Genomic DNA, 21,366 nt, shown 5'->3' on the forward strand with positions numbered 1-21,366 from the left:
CCATCCATTCACTGTTGAAGTTGTACTACTCCACACCTGCTGCTGGCAGGCCTAAGTGCTGGTGCCTGTAATGGGGTAAAGGTACCGAAACAGGAAGATGCTCCCCATAGGCATTGGTTCCAGTCCTGGGGGACACCAGTTTAGCAAGTGGTTGGATTAAATTAAACAGTAATGTTTTCCTATAACCCCTGGATCTTGTCTTTACTTATTTTTTTTCAAATCTTTTTTATTTTGGTTTTTCGAGACAGGGTTTCTCTGTGTAGTTTTGGTGTCTGTCCTGGATCTCGCTCTGTAGAACAGGCTGGCTTTGAACTCAGAGATTTGCCTGGTTTTGCCTCCCCAGTGCTGGGATTAAAGGCATGTGCCACTGCTGCCCAGCCTTTTTAAATCTCTTGTACTGGGGATTGAATTTAGGTCCTCGCATATCCTAGGCAAGTGCTCTACCACTGAGCTTCATCTCCAATCATTTTTTTATTTATTTTGATTCAGGGCCTTGCCATTATGGTCCAGGCTGGCCTTGAACTGGTGGTCCTCCTGCCCTGGCCTCCCAGGTAGCTGGGATCAGAGGCATGTACTACTCTTTTCTGCTTTCCCATTACATTTTTATTTCACATTTCACAGAATGGATGCTTAAGTGAGTGTTGTAATACTACACAGGCCACGAGAAGTCTATGATATCTCACTATTCACAGAATCCACCAGTTTTTCAGAAGTCCTTGGGTTTGGAACTTTGACCTTGGAAGAATCCAGATACCACACCCACTCGAAATTCTGCTTTGTGCCAGCTGCTTTGATCAGGAGTTTCTCTCTTACATCTTTTAGCATGGAGTGTTCAGATTTTGTGGCATCCTGAAATACTAAGAAATATTTAAAAATAAATTCCAAACATTTCCTGCCTCTGAAGCAGAATTCATTTGCATATAAGTATGTTTTGAGGCAAAGTATTTGAGATTTTTGCCCCTTTGTGAGGCTGATATTAGAGCTGAGTAATGTATGGGTGTGAAGATACTGATCAAGAGGAGCTCCGAACCCCTGGGATCGTGTGATCCCAAAGTGCTTCTGCCATTTAGGGTTCTGCTTTTGTTACATTGTATGTTGTCTGGTGACAGACAGGCATCTTCTGACCAGGGGCTTCCAGAGAGTCAGTTCCTCTGTGGTTTGTATTGTTGTCTCGCCCATTCCCTATTAAAGTCCCCATGGTGGAAAGGGTATGCCCTGCCTTGGTTTGAACATGGTTTGTGGCTTACAGAAGTGTATGTCAAATCCTGGTCCTCAATGTATCAGTGTAGAGAGGTGGTGGGTCCTTTAGGAGGCGTTTGAGACACAAAGCAGAGCTCTTACCAGTGGATTGGGCTTTCTTCCCAGGAGTGGAATTCAGTCTCTCTTCCACATGCACCAGCTTGCCTTCCCACCACAAGCCCTGAAGCTGGACAAGGTGCTGGGGTCATGCTCTGGGATTCCAGAACACCGAGGCAGAATAAACCTCTTCCCTCTGTAAACTGCTCAGTCTTTGGTGCTCTGCTGTAGCAACAGAAACAGAGCAGACTCCTGCCTGGCTCTTCAAGATCAGTCCAAAAGTAAAGAAATAGAAGCTCTGGGTACTGATAGCTGTGGTAAAGAAAACAGACAAGACAATAGGAGAGTGTGTGTGCTGAGGAGTTTGGGACCAGAAGAGACCTCTCTGGAAGGACTCCTGGGTAGATGATAGGGGAAGGCCACCCAGCAGCGAAAGACTGATGACTCCAAAGGACAAAGATGATCAGGACCAAGGCTGTACTTACTCTTCTAAGGAAGTAAAACATCCAGGTCACGTGATAGACTTTTTTTCCAACTTGTCTTTGCTGCCAACCAGGTAATGATGTCTGTCCTTACTCCCTGTTTGTGTTCGCACTGGTCTTCTGTGTTGTCCTGTGCTCTGTGGGCTCCTCTACAAGCCATCTTTCTGCTGGAAGGTCATTCCAGTTGATTGACTTCTTTCTTTCTCTGTGCTCAAGGGTTACCGACCATAGCAGTATCAGCCAGGTAGGTGAGTCAGACTTAGTGAGTGTCATGTTTAAATTAAAAAGCTGTCTGCTTGAGAAGTTTGCCCAAGTACTTTTTAATCTGTCGGGAGCCAGTCTTCCTTGCTTTTGTTTTGTAATTGTATGTGGGAGAGAGCCAGAATCCAGCTGCAGTAATGGGTGGGGCCTATCTAGTGCAGCTCAACAAAGTCTAGCTCATCGTCCTTTCTGGAAAACAAAGTAAAACAGCGACAGACACATTCTGTTCTTTCCTTACAGTTTAGAAATGCATGTCAAATCCTCATCTTCCATTATGTTCAGTAAACAGCATCTTTATCTACTCCTTCTCATACTCTGCTTTACCTCTTCTCTGGTCCCCTGCTGTCTTCCAGGCTGGCCTAGAGCTACAGATGCTCTTGTCACTATCCTCTGCATGGAAGAGAGCAGGGGCCCAGAGATCACTGGCTGAGCCTGCTTTCAGCTTTGCCACCTGTGACTTTTATGCCCCTCTTTCCTTGTTTACTTCTTCCCACCTTATTGATGTTTGTTTATTCACTGAAGACATCTTTACTTGTCTACTTGTGGCAGAAACAATCGGATTTAGGAAACATGTAGTCAGTCAGCCCTTGGTATCTGGTTCAACATCCATAGAGTAAATTAAATCAACCTTGGACTTTTTTTTTAGATTCTCTATTTTTATTAAGGTTGATAGTTTTTCTGTCAACATTTTAAACATTAAACTATAATTACATTAATTTCCCCCTTCGTTTCTTCCCTCCCTCCAACTCCTCCCATATGCTTCCTCCCTTATTCTGTCTCAAATTCATGGCCTCCTTTTCTTTAGTTGTTACTGTTGCATGAGTGTATGTGTGTGTGGACACACACCTAAATATGTAAATACTACCTGCTCAGTCCTTCTAGTATTATATATACATATGAACTAATGATTTGACAACAACTGAACAAAATTTCCAAAATCCAAAATTTGTATTTATTGTGCCAGCCTCTTTACAGCCTGTTTAACCTCACAAAGCTTTCGGCAAGAAATGTAAATCTCTCCCTGGCAGAAAGAACTATCAGGATTAAGTTCCTCCATGTCTTAACCCTCAGCCCCATACTGATGGGTACCTTCTCCAGTCTCATCCACTTCCTAGATGCTGACTGTGATGTACCTGTTAATACAGCTGCAAGGACATGCAGCCTGAGTCCACTAACACAATCATAGCCTACCATTTTACAGATCGTGGGTATTTTCGGAGCATTTGTTGCTTAAGCACCATTCACCTGTGTCTTATTCCTACACTATACAGTTAGGCCTGTGATGGTTGCTTTATCCCGAAGATGGATAACTTTCTTCTCAGCGTTGATTGTAAATATCTCTACTTCTATATTGTTAAATTGTGATGGACTGCAGCCATTTATTGGTCCAGTATCACAGGATGTGTATCTCAGCCAAAAAGCTATGTTCTGCAGGTGGCCTTTAGTATTTGTTGTCCCATCCTAATAAAGATGGGAGACCCAAGGGATGGGAGATGAAGGTGGAAAGGCTCCAGGCAGCCAAAAGCTGCCAGGGAACCTCAGCTTGCTGCATCTCTGAGGTGAACATGCATTATTATATTGTTTTACAACAGGAATGCCATGGTACCTTGTAGTCAAAAGTTTTCTCCAGTCCCACCCGGCCCTGTGGCCCCACAGCCACTTATAAAATAATCACGCAGAGGCTTATGTTAATTACAGACTGTATGGCCAATGGCTTAAGTTTCTTGCTAGCTAGCTCTATCATCTTAGATTAACCCATTTCTGTTAATGTATATTTTGCCATGTGTTCCATGGCATCACCAATCTGCTGGCATGTTGCTTCTTGGTGGTGAGCTGGTGTCTCTCCCGCCTCTGCCTTTCTTCCTGTCTCTCTTGGATTTCCTGCCTAGCTATAACCTGACTTGCCATAGGCCAGAGCATCTTCTTTATTAACCAGTCATAGCAACATATATTCACAGCATACAGAAAGACTATCCTCTAGCAAGTACCTATTCCCCTCTGCTTCATAAAAATAGGGACCTTGAGAGGCTGGCCCTGAGGAGGCAGGGGGCAGGAGGACTGTGTGGCTACACCATCTACTCATGTGCAGAACCAGCAATCCAAGAGTAACTAGATGGACATAATTTTATTTTCCAGAGCATTTTTGTAATTGGATTTTACTGTCTTTGCAAAAGACTGAGAAGGATTTGCTTGGTACTTTGAAAATCATTGGGTGTTTGTGAAAAATACCATCTCTATATAGCATCTTACCCCTTTGAAGTCTTTCATGGGGGGGGGGATGGGGAATTTTCTAGTCCAGCAGAGAGGCAGGGCTGCCATAGCATCACTGAATGGGGTCACAGAACACTGTGGTGCTTAGTGGCAGTTGGCAGTGGACACTGTGTACAAAGATCTTGGCATTGAGGGTGTATTTGCCAAGGCAGTAAGGGAAGTGTATTGAGAAGGGTGATGTTCTCTGTGAATGCCCAGAGCACCATGCCACCCTGGCCCTAAGCTCAGGGAGCTGAAGGGAGTTGAAAGGTTACAGTCTAACCCTTTGAGTCAATTTCCTTAGTAGCTGTGCTCAAGGAAGTGCTGGGAATTGGGTCTGGTAGGTGAGGCCTGGGCCTGGGAACCCTGGGAGCCTCACCTGTTGAGGCTGCAGCACTGTCCACTGGCACCCTGTGACAGTCATGCCTGTTTCTCTCTTCCAGATCCTGCCTGGCCTGTACATTGGCAACTTCAAAGGTGAGTGACAGCTCTGGTATGGGGGTTTTGTTTGGTTGGTTTTTGGTTTTTATGGTGGTAAATACATATCTATCACAAAATTTACCATTGTGACCATCTCTATACAGACCATCTCCAAAAGCTCTGGAGTTTTTTCACGTGCTTGTGTAACTATCATCCACCATCCATTTCCAGAACTTTCCTCTCTTCCCAGATTGAAAATCTGAGCCCCTGGCCCTCCAGAGCTCAGTGGGTTGCGAATATTTGACTGGTTTGTGACATGTCTGACACTACCTAGGTGATACCTTTTTGAAGGAACCCAGGAAGATTTCAAACTTACAGGATTTTATGGCTAGTGAGCTACTGTGCACACATGCACAGCTCACTGCCACAGTGACTATGGTTGTGAGGTTCCATTTAGAATGCCCAGTGATTTGAGGTCAGTAAGTACCAAAGGTCCACTGTCCTCTTCCAACAAAACTGATGAAGGATTTTGGGCATGCTCGCGTCCATGGCTCAGCTTCATGAGAGAGAGTGATCCCAGAGTAGTAGCCATGCTGGCACACTCTGATGCAGCAGACAGGGGCATGTGTGGCAGCAGCACTGGCCAACCTTGTTTCCTTGCCTTCAGGGACCCACTAGCCCATCAGGTCATGTGTGGTAGAGTGGGCCTCTTAATTCACAGATTTACAGTTTCATCACCAAACCACAATTTGAAATGGTAAGCTCTTAATAAAATATATGTCATGGGTAATGAAAAATAAATTATGGTCATAGTTGCACAATTCTAAATGTACTAAAAACCACTGACATATATGTTTCCTCTTAAAAGGGTGAGTCTTGTAGAGTGTGAGTCATACTTTTACTTGACCATAGCCAAAAGGCTGAGACACCATTGTGTATTACAGTACAATAAAGCTAAATCACAGTTTAAAACAGACCATTAAGTATATTGTCCTTCAGTATCTTCTAGGGGCTGGCTCCAGGACCCCTCACAGAAACTAAAACCCCAAATCAAATCCTTTATTTAAAGTGATGCAGGACCCTCGTAGAACCACAGTTTCAAGATGGGGACTAGCTAGCCACAGGGCAGCCAGGGTCTTCAAGGCCCTGGCTGGCTGGAAGAAATCTGCACCCCACCTGATACAGTTCTGCTAAGGTGGAATCTAGCAAGCAGGCTAGACCCTGGCTTGTGGGAAGACTTCCATGGGCTACTTGTGTCTTGTGGCACTGGGTAAGTGGGCCGCATTATAATGAGCAAATATTCAGTGGAGAAATGGGAGAGGAAGAGAAGTGGAATAGTCATGTGCTGTGGAGAGAGACAGAAAGGAAGAGATAAAGATGATGAGGGACAGGCTGATGTTGAAGGCCTATGTGCCACCTGGGGCCATGGTGAAGGCAGTGAAGAGTAGGCTGATGGGAAGGTCTGCTTGCCACCCAGGGCCATGGTGATGTCTGGGCTGGGCTGCTGCCAAGGGCCACATCTGGGTCCGTGGTCCTACAGCAGCCAGGGTCTGTGTTGTCCATGGCTCCTGTTGCCATTGAGGACTATTCTGATTCCAGTGGTCTGGGCCACAGCCTGGGGCTGTGTTGGGGTTCAGGGGCCAAAGTGTGCCAGTCTGGGTGGCCTTTCCTGCCACTTTGGGACCATGGTGACAATCAGACCCTGGCTGATGATGAGGACCATGTCTGGGTCTGTGTTCCTGCAGTGGCTAGGGTCTGTGCCTTTTAGCCTAACAACTGTTTGGTCACTGTAATTACATCTTTTTTAAAATAATAATAATAATAATAATAATAATAATAATAATAATAATAATAATAATGAGCCCTGTTGTCCTCTCTATACGTAAACCATCTCTAGATGGTTCCCTAACACAGGACAGGTGCTGTGTGAGAGTTGGACTGTATTGCCCAGGGAACAGTGATGAGAACAAGTGTCTGTATATGTTCAGTCCAAATGGAAGTTTTTCAAACATCTTTGGTCCAAGTTTGGTTGAACCTGTGGATATATTTCTCATGACTACAGGGAGGCAACTTTGTGTGAAGTCAAACAATGATTGCTAAAATTGAAATCTTGTAGTGGGAGATTCTCGTGTTTAGTGAAATAGCCAGACTCAGAAAACCAAGTGTATCCTCTCATAGAGAAATGGGTTGAAAGTGGAGGGGTTAGTACAGAGACGGGAGATGAAGGCCGGGACAGGAGTGGGGAGTGGGCTGCACATGATTGAAATACTGCATGTGCATACATCAGATGTCGGAGATTGCAGATTACTTTCTGCAAATGATATCTGCCAGTAAGTTTTTCTTAAAATTTAAATCCTGATGAACTTAGACTCTAGAGGATCCCTGAGAAACAGAAGTATCTGCCAGTAAGTTTTTCTTAAAATTTAAATCCTGGTGAACTTGGACTCCGGAGGATCCCTGAGAAACAGCAGTGTCATGAACCTGCTCCATTGCAGTCTGTGGACCCCAGAGGCTACAGCTTATCTGCTTGTCTAAGCTGTGTGTGTGTGCAGGAGGAAAGTAGAGAAGCTCAACCTTGATGTGAATGTATGGGTGGGTGACTGGGGATTCCTGAACCATTCCTTTTGTTTTTAGCCTTACTTATTATTAGTGTATTTGAGGTGTGTGTGTGTGTGTGTGTGTGTGTGTGTGTGTGTGTGTGTGTGTATGCTCATGCTACGGCACTAGTGTAGAGGTGGAAGATCAACTTTGCAGTTCAATTTTCTCCTCCCTTTACACGGGTTCGAGGGATTAAACTCAGGCTGCCACGCCTTCCAAGCAAGTGCCTTTATCCTCTGAGCCACTTAGCCAGCCCTTCTAAACAGTTCTTCCTCCTGCTTGTGTTGGTCAGCTTTTTGTTTCTGTAACAAACACCCAGAGTAATCAACTTAAAAAAAGGAAAGGTTCACTTTGCTTTATGCTGAGGAGGTTTCCATCCATAGTCAGTTGATCTGTTGCTTTTGGAACTGTGGCAGCATGTCATGTTGGGAATGTGGGGAACAAGTTGCTTTTTACCTCATGGCAGCGGGGAAGTAAAAGAGACAAAGGAAGAGACTAATGTCCTCTTATCTTCTTCAAGGCCATGGCCTATATGACTTAAAAATCACCCCTTGAAGGACCCATCACCTTCCAGTAGCACTAAACTGAGATCAAGCCATTAACACATGAGCCTTTGGAAGGCATTCTATACTAGATTCTGTAGGATGACATGATTCTAAGCTGTGTTACCCGACTTATGATAGTGGTGCTGGGCTGTGGCTGAGATCACTGAAGTAGAAAGCTGTAGCTGGAGTTCTCCTGGTCCTGCCTGGCCCAGTCAGGACAAATCTCTCTCAGCTACCAGTGCCACAGCCGCTCAGACCCAACCAAGTAAACACACAGAGACTTATATTGCTTACAAACTGTGTGGCCGTGGCAGGCTTCTTGTTATCTACTTCTTCTATCTTAAATTAACTCATTTCTATTAATCTATACTTTGCCACATGGCTTGTGGCTTACCTGTACCTTACATCTCGCTGGTCATGGTGGCGGCTGGCAGTGTCTCTCTGCCTCAGCCTTCCACTTCCCAGAATTCTCTTCTCTGCTTGTCCCGCCTATACTTCCTGCCTGGCTACTGGCCAGTCAGTGTTTTCTTTATTAACCAATCAGAGCAACACATTTGACATACAGACCATCCCACAGCAGAAAGCTGCTTTGCACACTGGGATTTAAAGCTCAAGGTGGTTGAATCAATGAGGAGAATCTTCAAATTAAAAACAAACATTTTAATATTACATTTAAAGACCTTTTTCCCAACATTGCCAAATGTTTAGAGAATTTAGTGCTTAGTTTTTGCTCTATCCCAGGGCTTGTTGGGAATGTAAATGACTTAGTTTGACTGTAGACCTGGAACTAGACTGGAACCCAGAACTAATCTTTCTGATGTGCTGCCTAGAGAGATTGTGAATGATAAACCCTTAGATGCACATGCACGTGCACTATAGAGAAGAGACACTCATTACTCCACATCTTAGTCAGTGTGATTACTACTTGCCCCACAAATGCATTTCTGGTTGTACATGTTTGTACAAACTGAGTTTCTAGTGTACTTAAATTTGGTACCTCCATTGTCCCCTTGCCCAACAGGCCCTGGGCGTTTTCCCATGTCACCAGACATTCTCGAGGACCACCATCATCGAATACCTGCTTTTTGGTTCTTTTTCTCTTGTATCCCTTTGAAGAGCTTGGCTTAGGTAGGCCAAGGACTCAGAAGAGTGGGCCTTCTTCTTTCTTGCTGGACTGTTGTAGATTAGCCAAGATTTCTAACTCAGAGTATCCCCAAATTAGTCTTCCTCCTACAGCTGGAAGTACGAGGTGTCTCAGTTCCTGAGGAAGGTGACTTAGTAGCCAGTTGGGAATTCTGTGTGGGAAGTCTGGATTCTTGTTTGTTTGTTTGTTTGTTTGTTTTTGCTGTAATGAGGATATGGATATTGTAAATCATAGTCCTATCTCAAGCTTTACTCCTGTCAGGGTAAGAACTGTCCAGTGTGTTCTTCTGTCTCCTATAGCAACTGGGTCCTTGGATTTTACTTTCCACTTAAGTTATTATTCTCAGTATGTTTTTTAAAACATACTTATTATATGTGTCTCATGTAAAAACATACTAGTGTACTATATTATAAGGTCTTGCATTTCCTTCTTTTAACAGCTTCCCAATTACGATATTTTTTAATCTGAGTACTATACTTGAGCTCAAAAGTTGTATCATTCAGAAGTAAATTAAGGCAAAATACATAAAAGCAGTAGACCTAAATTTGTTAATCTGGAGTATTCTGGATATGGTCAGTTATGAAGTATTAAGAAAAAAACTGCAAGCCATGTGCTATTTTCTGCGTAGACTTTAAAAGTGATGAACTCATAGAGACTATTAAAATGTCTGTCTCTCATCTTTGATGGCAGATGCAAGAGATGCAGAACAATTGAGCAGGAACAAGGTGACACACATTCTTTCTGTGCACGACAGTGCCAGGCCCATGGTGGAGGTAAGAACTGTGTGTGTGTGTGTGTGTGTGTGTGTGTGTGTGTGTGTGTGTGTGTACACTCTGTAGATGTGTACATGACATTAGTAAAAGCAGCTGTATTATGGCACTGGTATGTTCCTGTGGTCACTGGCTGGATTACATTTGTACTCAAGTTAAATTTACTCCTGTGCCCACTTGAGGACACCCTGTGGCCTGATGGAGAAGGGGGCCTTGTTGTACCCCTGCTGTATTGCTTGCTTGGCTTTTTTTCTAAATGCCAGAAACTAAACTGATATTCCATTTCCTGTTGAATATGAAGGATATTTAAAACATAATTTATGGTGGTTCATACCTATACTCCCAGCACTCAGGAAAGAAGATGGTTTTGAGTTCAAGGCCAACCTGGGTTACACAGTGAATTCCAGCCTGGCTTAGGCTATAGAGTGAGACCCTGTGTCAAAAAATAAAGTAAAATTCAGGCTGAGGGTGTCTTGGTGGTAGTGTAGCCTAGCACACACCAAGATCTAGGTTCCATCGCTGGAACTACAGGTAAACAGATAAGTAAGACGTATTGCTGCTTTCAAAATGATTTCTGTCTTAGTTGGATGCTAATGAATTCAAGTTGCTCATTTCCTGATGCTTTCCAAAAAGTTCTACTACCATTTGTGTTAGGTAAAGGACAAAGGAAGGCAAACCATCCCTGGGATTCTCCCAGGCCTGGTCTAAATGGTATAGAGCTATTGTTTTTAGGTTTAGGGTTAAACAGGGTGTGTCTGATTGCACACTAATTCCAAAAACATCTTCAATTTTACCCTGATGGACGGTTTGAACTGTTGCTCAGGACAAAAATCTATTTCTGTTTCTGTTGTGACACAGCCCAGGTTCACCTCTTTTTAGAAAACAATGCCTGTGTGGTTGTGACACACGTTTTTTCTACTTTAGGGTGGGGTATTGGGAAGGGAGGGGTGCTTGTTCTGAAAGGAAGTATCCTGGTTTAAGCTGCTTTCATTGAAAGTCATATCATGCAAGAATAGGTAGTATTTATTTATTTCCTCAGCTTTTGGAGCATCCAGATTTTAGCCAGTACAAATCAGTCTAAAGTAGATATATAGAGGAGAATGGAAGCCGAGAAGTAGTTCTGAAGCATGACTGCAGCAGCTGATCACTGCTGCCCAGATCCCTCCCACTGCATCTTCCCAGTCGGAAGCTCACACTTCCTTCCACTGTTTCTATGTGTGTTTGTTCAATGAGGATGACATAACACTTTTTTTTTTTTTTATTTTCAAGTCTGGCATTTACTTTGAAAATAGTTATTCCATTTTTTAATCTGTTAATGATAGTTTGTGTTTAAAATGTAGAAAAGTTAAAATGCTGAGTGGTCATGGCTGACTTCCTCTTAAATCACAAGATGAGGCTTGAGGTTTCCTTTATTTTAATAAATTGCATAGCCGTCCTTCCCACCCTCACCCACCTTGCTATTGTCTACTCATTTTAATGGAATACATTGCCATATGAACATTGCTCTAAATCTTTTAGCTTCCGTCCACATACAAGGTCTTGAAGTGATAAATGTAAGACAAACTCCAGCCTTTCTGTCAAAATCCACTCCCTTCTACACACAGAAACTGTGGCTGGACTGGAAAGCAAGGCAGGTGGGATTGTAACCCAGGTATAAAGAAGACACTGTTTGCATGAAACCTCAGAGTTCGAGGCAGCTGTGGGCCTCCATTCGTAACACACTCCATGTCCATTTCATTCTGTGTGTTTTGTCTGTAGGGACAGCTTTTGCCTTTACACAGAGAAGAGGGAAATGAAGGGAGAGAGGGAGGTCAGTGTGCTCCTTTGTTAGTTTTCATTGTTTCCCCAAAGCATCATCATCTTACACCCACAGTTTGCCAGCCTGTGATTGCAGAATCCTCAGAATATTCTGCCATAGTCATTGGATACTATTATTACCTCAGCTTGGTGCTAAGTGCTCCTGTGGGTTTTCATGTTTGATTTTTTTCGTTGTTTATGTCATAGGTGATCCCTTAATAAACTGTTCAATAGCCTCTGCAGCTGCATGTGTGGGGAGTTATGTGGTGTGATGTGTACACACTAATGAAGTTACTGGAATTCCAGATGTTTGGGCACTTTGTTTAGCCATCTTCTCTCTGAAATTCCAAGCTCAGCTCGAGAATCCATGGCCTAACCTATCTGGAGAAGAGGCTAGGAAGTTATTGGTGTGTGGTCTTCCATAGCTCTGTGTTCTGCTGGCCCTGATCCTTGAAGGGAAGTGGGGCAGGAATGAAATAGGGGTGGGAGTGTGTACAGGGTTACATAAGTGGGCTGAGCAGATCCTCTGCTTAGGGACAAGTCCTACCTGAGGGTAGAAGAAGGGTGGGAGAAAAAAAGAGGCAAGACTGCATTTCCTGAGAACTTCAAAATCAGGCATATTTATGAAATCCCCTAGCCTACTCTGGGCAGCCTTTCTCTGGGGTGGACAGGAAGTAAGGAGGTGGTCTCTTCCCGAAATCAAGAGATTTTAGTCCCACAACATGTAGGCAGGATTTTCAGAAGCATGGCTGCCAGGGAGCCATAGATGGGACTCTATAGTGTGGGCACTTCTTGGGTCATCTCAATAAATACCTCAAGAGTTTTAAAGCATTGAAGCTATTATCATCAAGGACTTTAGTCTTTAGACCAGCTTTTAATTGCAAGAGAGGACAAGTGAGAGCATGTGGTCCCATCACTGAACATGCTTCAAGTATTGATGAGGGAATCTGAGAATTCTCTGAGGATAAACTGCTGTGGGTATGGAGTGTGATGCTTTGGGGAAACAAGTTTAGGAAATTCAGTATGCCAGAGGCTCCTGTGAAAATCCTGGTTAGGTGGAGAGGATAAACATTCACAAGTTGCAATGTAGACACATGCTTTCATTCTCTCTGAGCAAAGATCTTGAATGTATGCATGTTGATGTAACACGTGGCCTGCTCCAGTCTCGTGTAACTATATGATCAGAGTGGCCAAAGAGTGCTCAAGCATCTGCCACGCTAAGGCCAGAGAAACAGTGCCCAGACCCTGCCAGCTGAGGCTGCCTTTGTACAGATTGCACCTCTCCACACTGCTCTCCTTCTGTGGCTGTGAGATCTGCTGCCGGTAGAAAGGAAGGCTCTGTAGTTCTAGTACCTGTTGAGCATAGCTTCTCTCTGAATGGAGCTGTCTGTTTTCTGTCATAATTTCTAACTAGTACCGTGTCCTCCTAGACTACATCCACCACAGGTCAGATGAAAACCTGCTTAGTCATGATGCATTATAGATTTTATTTTCCAACCAAATAAGGAGCTTGTGTTTTTTATTTTAGCTTGACTACATATAACTTGTCATTATTTGGTTAATTTTGGAGAAAGTTCCCAGAATAACACTTGAAGTATCTAACATTCCTATCAGAGTGCCTGAAGGGAAAGACAGGAAGCCACTGATCTCAGGCCTCCAAAGTGGCTGAGCCACTGTCTGGTCATCAGTGGAAGCAGATGATTCTGCTGAGACAAGGTTTGTGTAGCCACTGGTGCATGGAATAAGATAGTCCAGGAAAAGAAACCTGGAACTCCAATTATGCCCCTCAGAAGAGTTTCTGAGCAGGCCTTAAAAGAATGAAGACACTTTGCTTGCTTACTTATTGAAACTCAAGAACTATCCCAGTTCAGGAAAGCTACAAATCTCAGTAACTGCCTGGAGGAGGAAAATCGAAGAGAGAAGGAAAAAAGTCATGCTGTTGTGCTGGAATGGAAGTCAGATACAAGGCAGACAAGCAACCACAGCTTTAGAGAAGGAAGCCCAGTGTCAGGGAAAGCAGCTTTGAACACAGAAAGAAGACAAGGAGAAGTTGGTCTTCCTTAGTAATTCAAGAAGCTGCACAGAGCTGTACAGCTGTAGCCCTGTAAGCTACTGTGCTGTGGACAGGAATTCTGGGAAGGACAGTCTCTCATTAAAGGACTGATTCTTCTGCCTGTTTCTAAGGTGAGCATGCCTTCCTAAGACTGGTCCCTTGGCCAAGGAATTGGCCAAGACCAACTGGACTGTTAGGTCTCTACCCAGGCCAGAGATTCTGTTCTCTTTACCAGAAGTTTTCCCTTAATGGGCCTTTGTTGCTACTTAACCCCCACCCCTGTGCCCCGTCTCTGAAGAGGTAACCCTGAAATCACTTTGGAACCAGGTCAGGCTCAGAGCAGAATGGAGACCCTCAACAACATCATAGAAGGGACTGAGGAGATGGCTGGGTCAGCACAGTGCTTGCTTTGCAAGCATGAAGACTTGAATTTAGATCCTGCAGTGTCCACCTAAAGAATACCAGATCCAGCATTGCATCCACTGGAAAGTTAGAGACAGGAGGATATCTGGAACAGGATATCTGGAGCAGGAGCTCCAGGTTCACTAGAAACTTTGTCTCAAAAAAGAAGGTGAAGAGTTATAGGGACATCTGACATTGACCTCTGGGCTCTGCTTGCACACACATATACATGCACAAACATGGACACACATTTCACACACACACATTAAAAATAAAGCAGCACATAGACTTATGGACATTACTTACTAGAGTAACCCCAACTTCCTCTGGGATTCTAAAGAGCTAGAATTCCCTTTCTGTTCCTACTGCCCACCCACCCCCACCCTTGCTGTGTGTGTGTGTGTGTGTGTGTCTGTGTGTATGTGTGTGTGTGTGTGTGTGTGTGTGTGTGTGTGTGTGTGTTGCTGGAATTCAAATTCATGCTAGGCAAGTGCTGTAACACTGAGCCACACCCCAAGCCTAGCTACTGCTTTTTGTCTGACAAATCCCAGCAGAACTGGGTTGGATCCTACAGATGATCTCTCCTGACTTCATCATTGGAAAAATAAAAAGCCTGAAGTCATCTGAGCCCAATGCCTGGTTTTGGTAGTTTGATGAGAAGCTAGTCTTTCTGTCCTAGGCTAGAGACTTTTTCCTGGCATGCTCCCTGTCTCAGTCCTTTGCTGCCATGGCGGTTGCTTCCAGTGGCAGTGTTCAGAGGTATTTCCACATCCGGGAAGTGTGTACCTGTCAAGCTCTCACTAGCAGTGTGTGAATGTGCCATTTCCCAGCAACAGCACAGTTTTATTGTCTAAGCATGTGTTAATTGTACAGACTAAGGGATTTCACCGTGATAGTCCCATGCTGGATTGTAATATACTTTAACAGTAGTCATGACCCTCTTGTGTTCTTTTATCCTTTTCATTTAGCAAAATTTCTGTTTTGTTTTATTTTTTTGGCCAAAGTCTTATTCCTTACAAGACCCCTCTTCCTCTCGAAGGCTGGGAGTCAATGGCATATTTGCTCCTTGAGCGTCTAGCATGTGCCAGGCCAGGGACAGGCACTGAAGATACTGAAAGTGGGACCCCCCTCCCCCATCTGCCTTGGCAGTACCTTTAATGCACAGACAAGATTCTGTTCTGATTATTTTGTAAGTATTCACAGTGACTACAGCCTAGTGAGAGAAGAGCTGTGGCTCTAGGTAGGTGACAAATCAGATAGACAGTAGACCTGAAGACCCAAGGGTGAGTTCTGTCCTCCATCCATAAATCTGCACTTACTGCACTGAGCATGCGTTTGAATGACTCTAAGCAATGACTAGGTGTTGTTTGAATCTTAGATGGTCTTTTAATAAAAAAACCCAGAGCCAGATATCAGGGTAAAACCTGAAAGACCAGAGAAGCAGAAGAGCCAGCCGCTAGTTCTTACCTCTACAAAATCCTCAGCCTAAAGAGAATTAGTTCCTGTTTTCTCATGCTTTATATACTTTTCTCTGCCCTGCCATATCATTTCCTGGGATTAAAGGCATGTGTGCTTTGCAAGCAAAGGCATGAGATCTCAAGTGCTGGGATTAAAGGTGTGTGCCACCACTGCCTGGCTCTTTGTCTAATCTAGTGGTGGGCTCTGTCCTCTGATCCTCAAGCAAGTTTATTAGGGTACACAGTCTATCACCACAGCTAGAATTTGTATGATCTGTTTATGGTGTTATGGCCAGAAGAAAGCTGGTAGAGAAAACCAGAATGTAAGCCCTTCTGCATGGCTCAGATACCTCCCTGGTATCTTTTTGATCCTCCAAGACTTGCAAGCCTAGCAAGCAAGCTGCACATTCCTTACTTGTTATGATGTGACTTATCTGGGTGACTGTCAGAAAATGGACCCTGACCACGGTTAGACTCTGAGATCTTCTCTCTATACAAGCAAGGGTCTTTCTCCTGGACACAATCATTTAAGACTGTGTTTTGGTGTCAGTCATTGAAGTACATGTTACTAATGCGTTTATAGGCAGAAACCATCAACATATAGATTGATTTTGAATAAAAAAAAAATCGAGATCTGTATTTACGATATTTAGGGTATAAAAATTCTTGATCTGACTCTGTGCTTGGGCAGTGGCTGGGAATTGCCTGCACTTATTGTTTCCTTATTGGGTTGCAGTGATAGTGTTTGTAGTCAATAAAATGCTTGCAGAAGGAATTGAGTTTTATCCCCCGAACTGATGCTAAAACCAGGCATGGTGGTACCTATGTGTAATCCCAGCACTAGGGTGGCAGACAGATCCCTGGAGCACACTGGCCAGCTAGCCTGGTCTTGTTGGCAAGCTCCAGGCTAAAGAGAGACCTTGTCTCAAAAAAATGGTGGACATAACCTGAGGAACAATACCTGAGGTTGTCCTCTGACCTCCACTTATGATATGCTCAGACATGTGCACCAGCGCGCGCGCACACGCACACACACACACACACACACACACACACACACACACACACACAAAAGAAGTGTTTCATTATTTGAGAGACTAGCATGAGCTTGGTGTCTTCAGAACCTAAAGATTGCTTCAGCATTGAGGAGAGGTGAAAAATAGTAATTTTTTTTCCCATCAGAAACTCAATATTGTTTGTAGATGCTGAGGAAGTAATATTGAGCAATGAAAGGTTTCTTCCTTCCCCTGAGAAAAGAAACACAACCCTGTCTTTCTGATTTAAAAATTTCAGAGTTTGTTTCATTTTTCGTTCTATGTATTTGACAAAGCACCTGCAGGAAACAACTACTTTTCACTATTAATAGAAACGCTTTACAAGTGCTCTCATCCCCTCACACAGCTTCTGCACAGCGAAGATTTTAATTTTGCATTGATGAACTCAGTAAAGAAACAAAATCTACATACATGTATGTTACATGTTTGACAGGTAGATTATATGAGCTGGAGTTGGTTTGAATGTTTTTGGTTTAAAGCTTGAGTTTTGTATTTTTGAACCCTTTTCATATGTATGCATTAAATAATAACCATCATGCTTTCATAGGTAGGCATTCCTTCCTTCCTTCCTTCCTTCCTTCCTTCCTTCCTTCCTTCCTTCCTTCCTTCTTCCCCTCCCTCCCTCCCTCCCTCTCTCCCTCCTTCCTTCCTTCCTTCATTCATTGTGTGATAGGTTCTCACTATGAATCCTAGGCTGGCTTAAATTCCTTATTCTGCCTCAGTCTCCTAAGTGCAGGGATTCCAGGCATGTGCCACCATGCCCACCCAGATTTATTCTTAATGGTTCTGTTTTTATTTACTTTAACACTAAAGGTACTTTTGAGCTATCCTTACCCAGCATCTAATTTGGTGGTTTTGCTTTACTTGACTACTTGTGTTTATTCTGGTATATTGTTATCTACATGACTCTACACTGTCTGCATTGACACGCCTCTTTATGAGGACATACTCACCAGGGTGAGGTGCTGCCACTGTTTGGACAGGCCTGTCTTTTGACTGTGGGGCTAGACTCCATGGCTGATAGGTCCTCTGGCCCTATGTCCCTCAGAATTACTCTTAAGAAGGCATTTTGTTGGTTTCTGAAATATGAAGCAAGCCAGAACCAGTGTTAAATGGTGTTAAATTAAGGGAAAGTAATGCTTCTGTTGCTCCTCTTCTTGCCAGTATGGTTCAAAATGATAATGCATGAATGGAGTGAATGCTGATACAGTCCAACCTCTTCTCCCAGCCTCCAGTAATCACCACCATATGCTCACTTCCCTGTACAAGAGAAAGAGATCACATGGTACTTCTCTGTCTTTGTCTGTTCTCCTGTCCTTCTAAATCCCCATCTTAGGCTTCCTTCCATTTCTGTAGTGTCTCCTGTGTGTCCTTGGTTGGGACATGAAACTTGCCTGTCCATGACAACATGTGCTTGATGGTCAAAGATCATGCATCTTCATAGCAGTCAGTCCACAGAAGCTTTGCCATGTTCAAGGTGGGCACATGAGGTTGAAGGAGATGGTCTCAAACTTTGTGGAGCCTCCAGTGAAGTCATAGTAACTGAGTTACATTCAGGGCAGCAGCAGTGGGTGTTCTGGATGAGAAGCTACCCAAGCATCTACTCAGGTGTTACCTCCTCCTCTGCCTCTCTTGCCTTGTGACTACTGCACTTCTCTGTGTTTAGGACATAGAGACCGAACAGGCAGAGCGTATGTGAGTGTGCAGGCCTATGGCAAGTTGTGGAAACTGTAAGTCACATTTCTCCAAGCACGAGGAGAAGAGACTCCCAAAACCATTCCTTTTAAACACACAGTGGTGTGCAGATGTTTGGGTGCACTGAAATTCATGGACACTGTTGGTAATGGTAGAGCAGTGGAGCCAGTCTCAGCCCATGCATATGCAAAAAATACTTGAAGCCAATTCCAAAAGAGGGGATGTCTGTATATATAAAAAGAGCTCATTAAGAAACAGAAACAAATAGTAGCAAAGATCTATAATATGATCTCATCTGTATAAAATTCAAAATTAGCATTATATTTCTATTACATAGGGTCTGAAAGGATCATACGAGACTCCCAGGAATGGAATATTGTTTTCTTTATGTTCTCTTACTCCTTAATTTATTTGTTGCAATAAGAGCAGTGGTTCTCAACCTTCTTAATGCTGCGACCCATTAATACAGTTTCTCATGTTGTGGTGACCCCAACCAAAGGATTATTTCATTGCTACTTCATACCTTTAGTTTGCTACTATTATCAATTGTAATGTAAATATCTGATGTGCAGGTGGTCTTAGGCGACCTGTGATGGGAAGGAAGGTTAGTAAGCCATGCTCTTAGTGCCTGTGATAATAAGCTTATGCAGGCTTAGCTTGAAAAGATTGTGCACTTTTATCACTGTGTGCCATGGACTCATGTGTGATATGGGGCATCAAACATCCTTTGTGGCCTGTGGTCAGCAGATACAAAGAAAGTATATCATCCACTTCAAGTTGTCTGAGTTTTCAAAGGCAGAAGCTAGCCCAGGACATGTTTGTAATGATGGAGCCTTTATTTTGAACATTGAAACAGTGTGTTTCTACTGGATTGAGTGGACATAAGAATACATTGGTGCTCTTCTTTCAGGATTCACAGATTTGCCAAGTGCTGCAGCTCAAAGCGCTGGCCCAGGGTTCCTCTTTAGATGGCCCCTGTCTCCACCAACTTGGGTGATTTTGTTTCTTGTTAGCATTGCACACAAGCACCAAAGTACCTACTGGTAGTGAAGTCCTTTGGGAACAAGCCCCTGTTTGCCCTACATTATTTTCTGGTTGATGGTTATTTCTAGAAACCTTAGCTGCTTCTCACTTCTCTAGGAGAATTTCAAGATGTCATCTAAGAATCAGTGGTACCTATTCTGCTCAGAGATTACAGTGCCTTTCGTGTGTTAAAGCAAATTTGTTTGAAGTCAACTCCAGACTTAAATAGATATGACTCAAATAGAAATAATTACTGTAAGGATCGAAAACTGTCTAGTAATTGCTCTTTCTTGAATCCAGCTGTCTGGGTTTCTTATTCAGGGGCAGCCAAGTAGAGAAGACATTGACTCCTTTCTGCTACTTATCTCCTGCTAGCAGCTTACTTGCAAATGGAACACTAGTATGATAAGGCTGAATGGGGCAGAAGGAAGACTGGAGCCCCAAATATCAGACTGACTCTCGGTGGGAAAAGTTATTTAAACATCCAAAATGAGGAGATTTGTGTTTGTCTCCTGGCAGTGTAGCCAGGATTTCTACAAGCACCTTGTCCCTCTCCTTCAGACTTCTCTGTAATACTCCTGCTCACTAACCTGCCATGTATAGGGAATGCAGATACAAAGAGAAATAAGAAGGGGTCCCACATTGATGCAGGCTCATAAATCTTCACAGTGTTACTGAGTTGCAAGAATGTAGCAGATGTAAGGGGCCCCTAGACACCCAGGAGGATTTGGCAGTGGGCAAGATTGTACCAACCAAAAGGTAACAATTTTGTTTGGTCCTAAAAGATAATCAGTTTGCTAGGTAGTGATGGTGAGGATGGTTGGTTGAGTTCAGATGTGATTCCTAGTAAAGAACAGTGCACATAGTGACATGGACATGCAGAGGCAGGGTGTGTCCAGGCCCACATGAAAGGTTCAACAGAGCAGATTGCAAGGGTGGACAGGCTGGAAAAGCAACCTCAGAGTAGATCAGTTGCTCATCAGGCTTAAGAGTTGTGTGGGAATTAAAGACTTGCCCAAGATTTGTGCACCAAGTCGAGTGACTCAGACAGACTGCTTTTCCAGTAGTGTCAATGCAGAAATAGAATGGAAGGAAGGAGATAGATGTCCTAGAGACCCTTGGAAGCTCTTGCCTTATTCCTACTTAGAAATAAGGGTTGGTTTGAGCTGGAATGCTAGGGAGTCATAATTGTTTTCTAGAAATAACAGATCAAATTGGATCTGGGACTCTCCCACAAAATGATACAGCAGTGTTGAAAATGAAAGAGTGGGGAAAGATTCTGAAGCAAAATGACCTAAAAGAAGGAGGGACTAACAGTAGTAGTCTTATTAGACATACACATGATATGTATAAAAGCAAAGAGGTCAGCTACATAAAGAGCAGAAGGAATAATCCATCAGAAAGTTTTAACAACCATTAACCTATAGCCACCTCATAAGCAATTTCAAAAACTAGAAAGTCATTTCTCAGGTAGAGTGGGAAGGAATTATCTAGTGTTTAGTTATGGGGTGGGGCAAGGGAGGTGTCAGGGTAGCTTACATAATAGCTTCTTGGGGCAGACACTTGGGCCACTGATGAATATGCACACCCTAGAGCTCTGGGTAATGTGCTCCTGCTTTATTCCAGCGTTGTTAGAAATGTAGGTCCGTCCATTCCTCCAGAGAGAGTGGAGGTTGGACACACATATTTGAGCATCTTCTCTGTAAAACTATGTAGCCACTGCATTGGTTCTGAATCAAATCACATAAGAAAATACCAAGACACATGACTGGGAAATCATGTTTGTTATACTATGGTTTTTGACGCATAGGAGAGGATGTCATCAGTCCCCAAATTCACGCTGTGAGGTAGCTGTGTGTGTGTGTGTGTGTGTGTGTGTGTGTGTGTGTGTGTGTGTCGTTCCTATTAATCCCTTGTACATTCTGGTTTACCTCCATTCTTCTGGTTAGTCTTTGGGGTTCTCTGCAGGTACACCACAGGGTACTCTCACCTGGACCAGATGTAGGATTTACATTTTGTTTCACCTCAGGCTAAGAATCTCTAGTTCCTTTGTAATGGACCTCACCTTAGGAGACCCTTTTCCATCTGGCTATTACAGCAACCGAAAGAGAGGAGTTA

General features: G+C 43.5%; 1 protein-coding gene across 2 annotated transcripts in view; it reads left to right on the top strand.

Moving 5' to 3' along the window:
• The window catches only part of Dusp22 (dual specificity phosphatase 22), a 60,333-nt gene that overhangs the window by 4,925 nt on the left and 34,042 nt on the right, over window positions 1-21,366 (top strand). For both annotated transcript variants that reach the window (XM_036187818.1, XM_036187817.1), the window contains exons 2-3: window positions 4,733-4,766; window positions 9,687-9,769. In XM_036187818.1, coding sequence (XP_036043711.1) covers window positions 4,733-4,766; window positions 9,687-9,769 — 117 coding nt within the window. The remainder of the gene's footprint in view (window positions 1-4,732; window positions 4,767-9,686; window positions 9,770-21,366) is intronic.

This window comes from Onychomys torridus, chromosome 5, assembly GCF_903995425.1.
Source record: "Onychomys torridus chromosome 5, mOncTor1.1, whole genome shotgun sequence".
In the NCBI taxonomy this organism is placed as follows: Eukaryota; Metazoa; Chordata; class Mammalia; order Rodentia; family Cricetidae; genus Onychomys; species Onychomys torridus.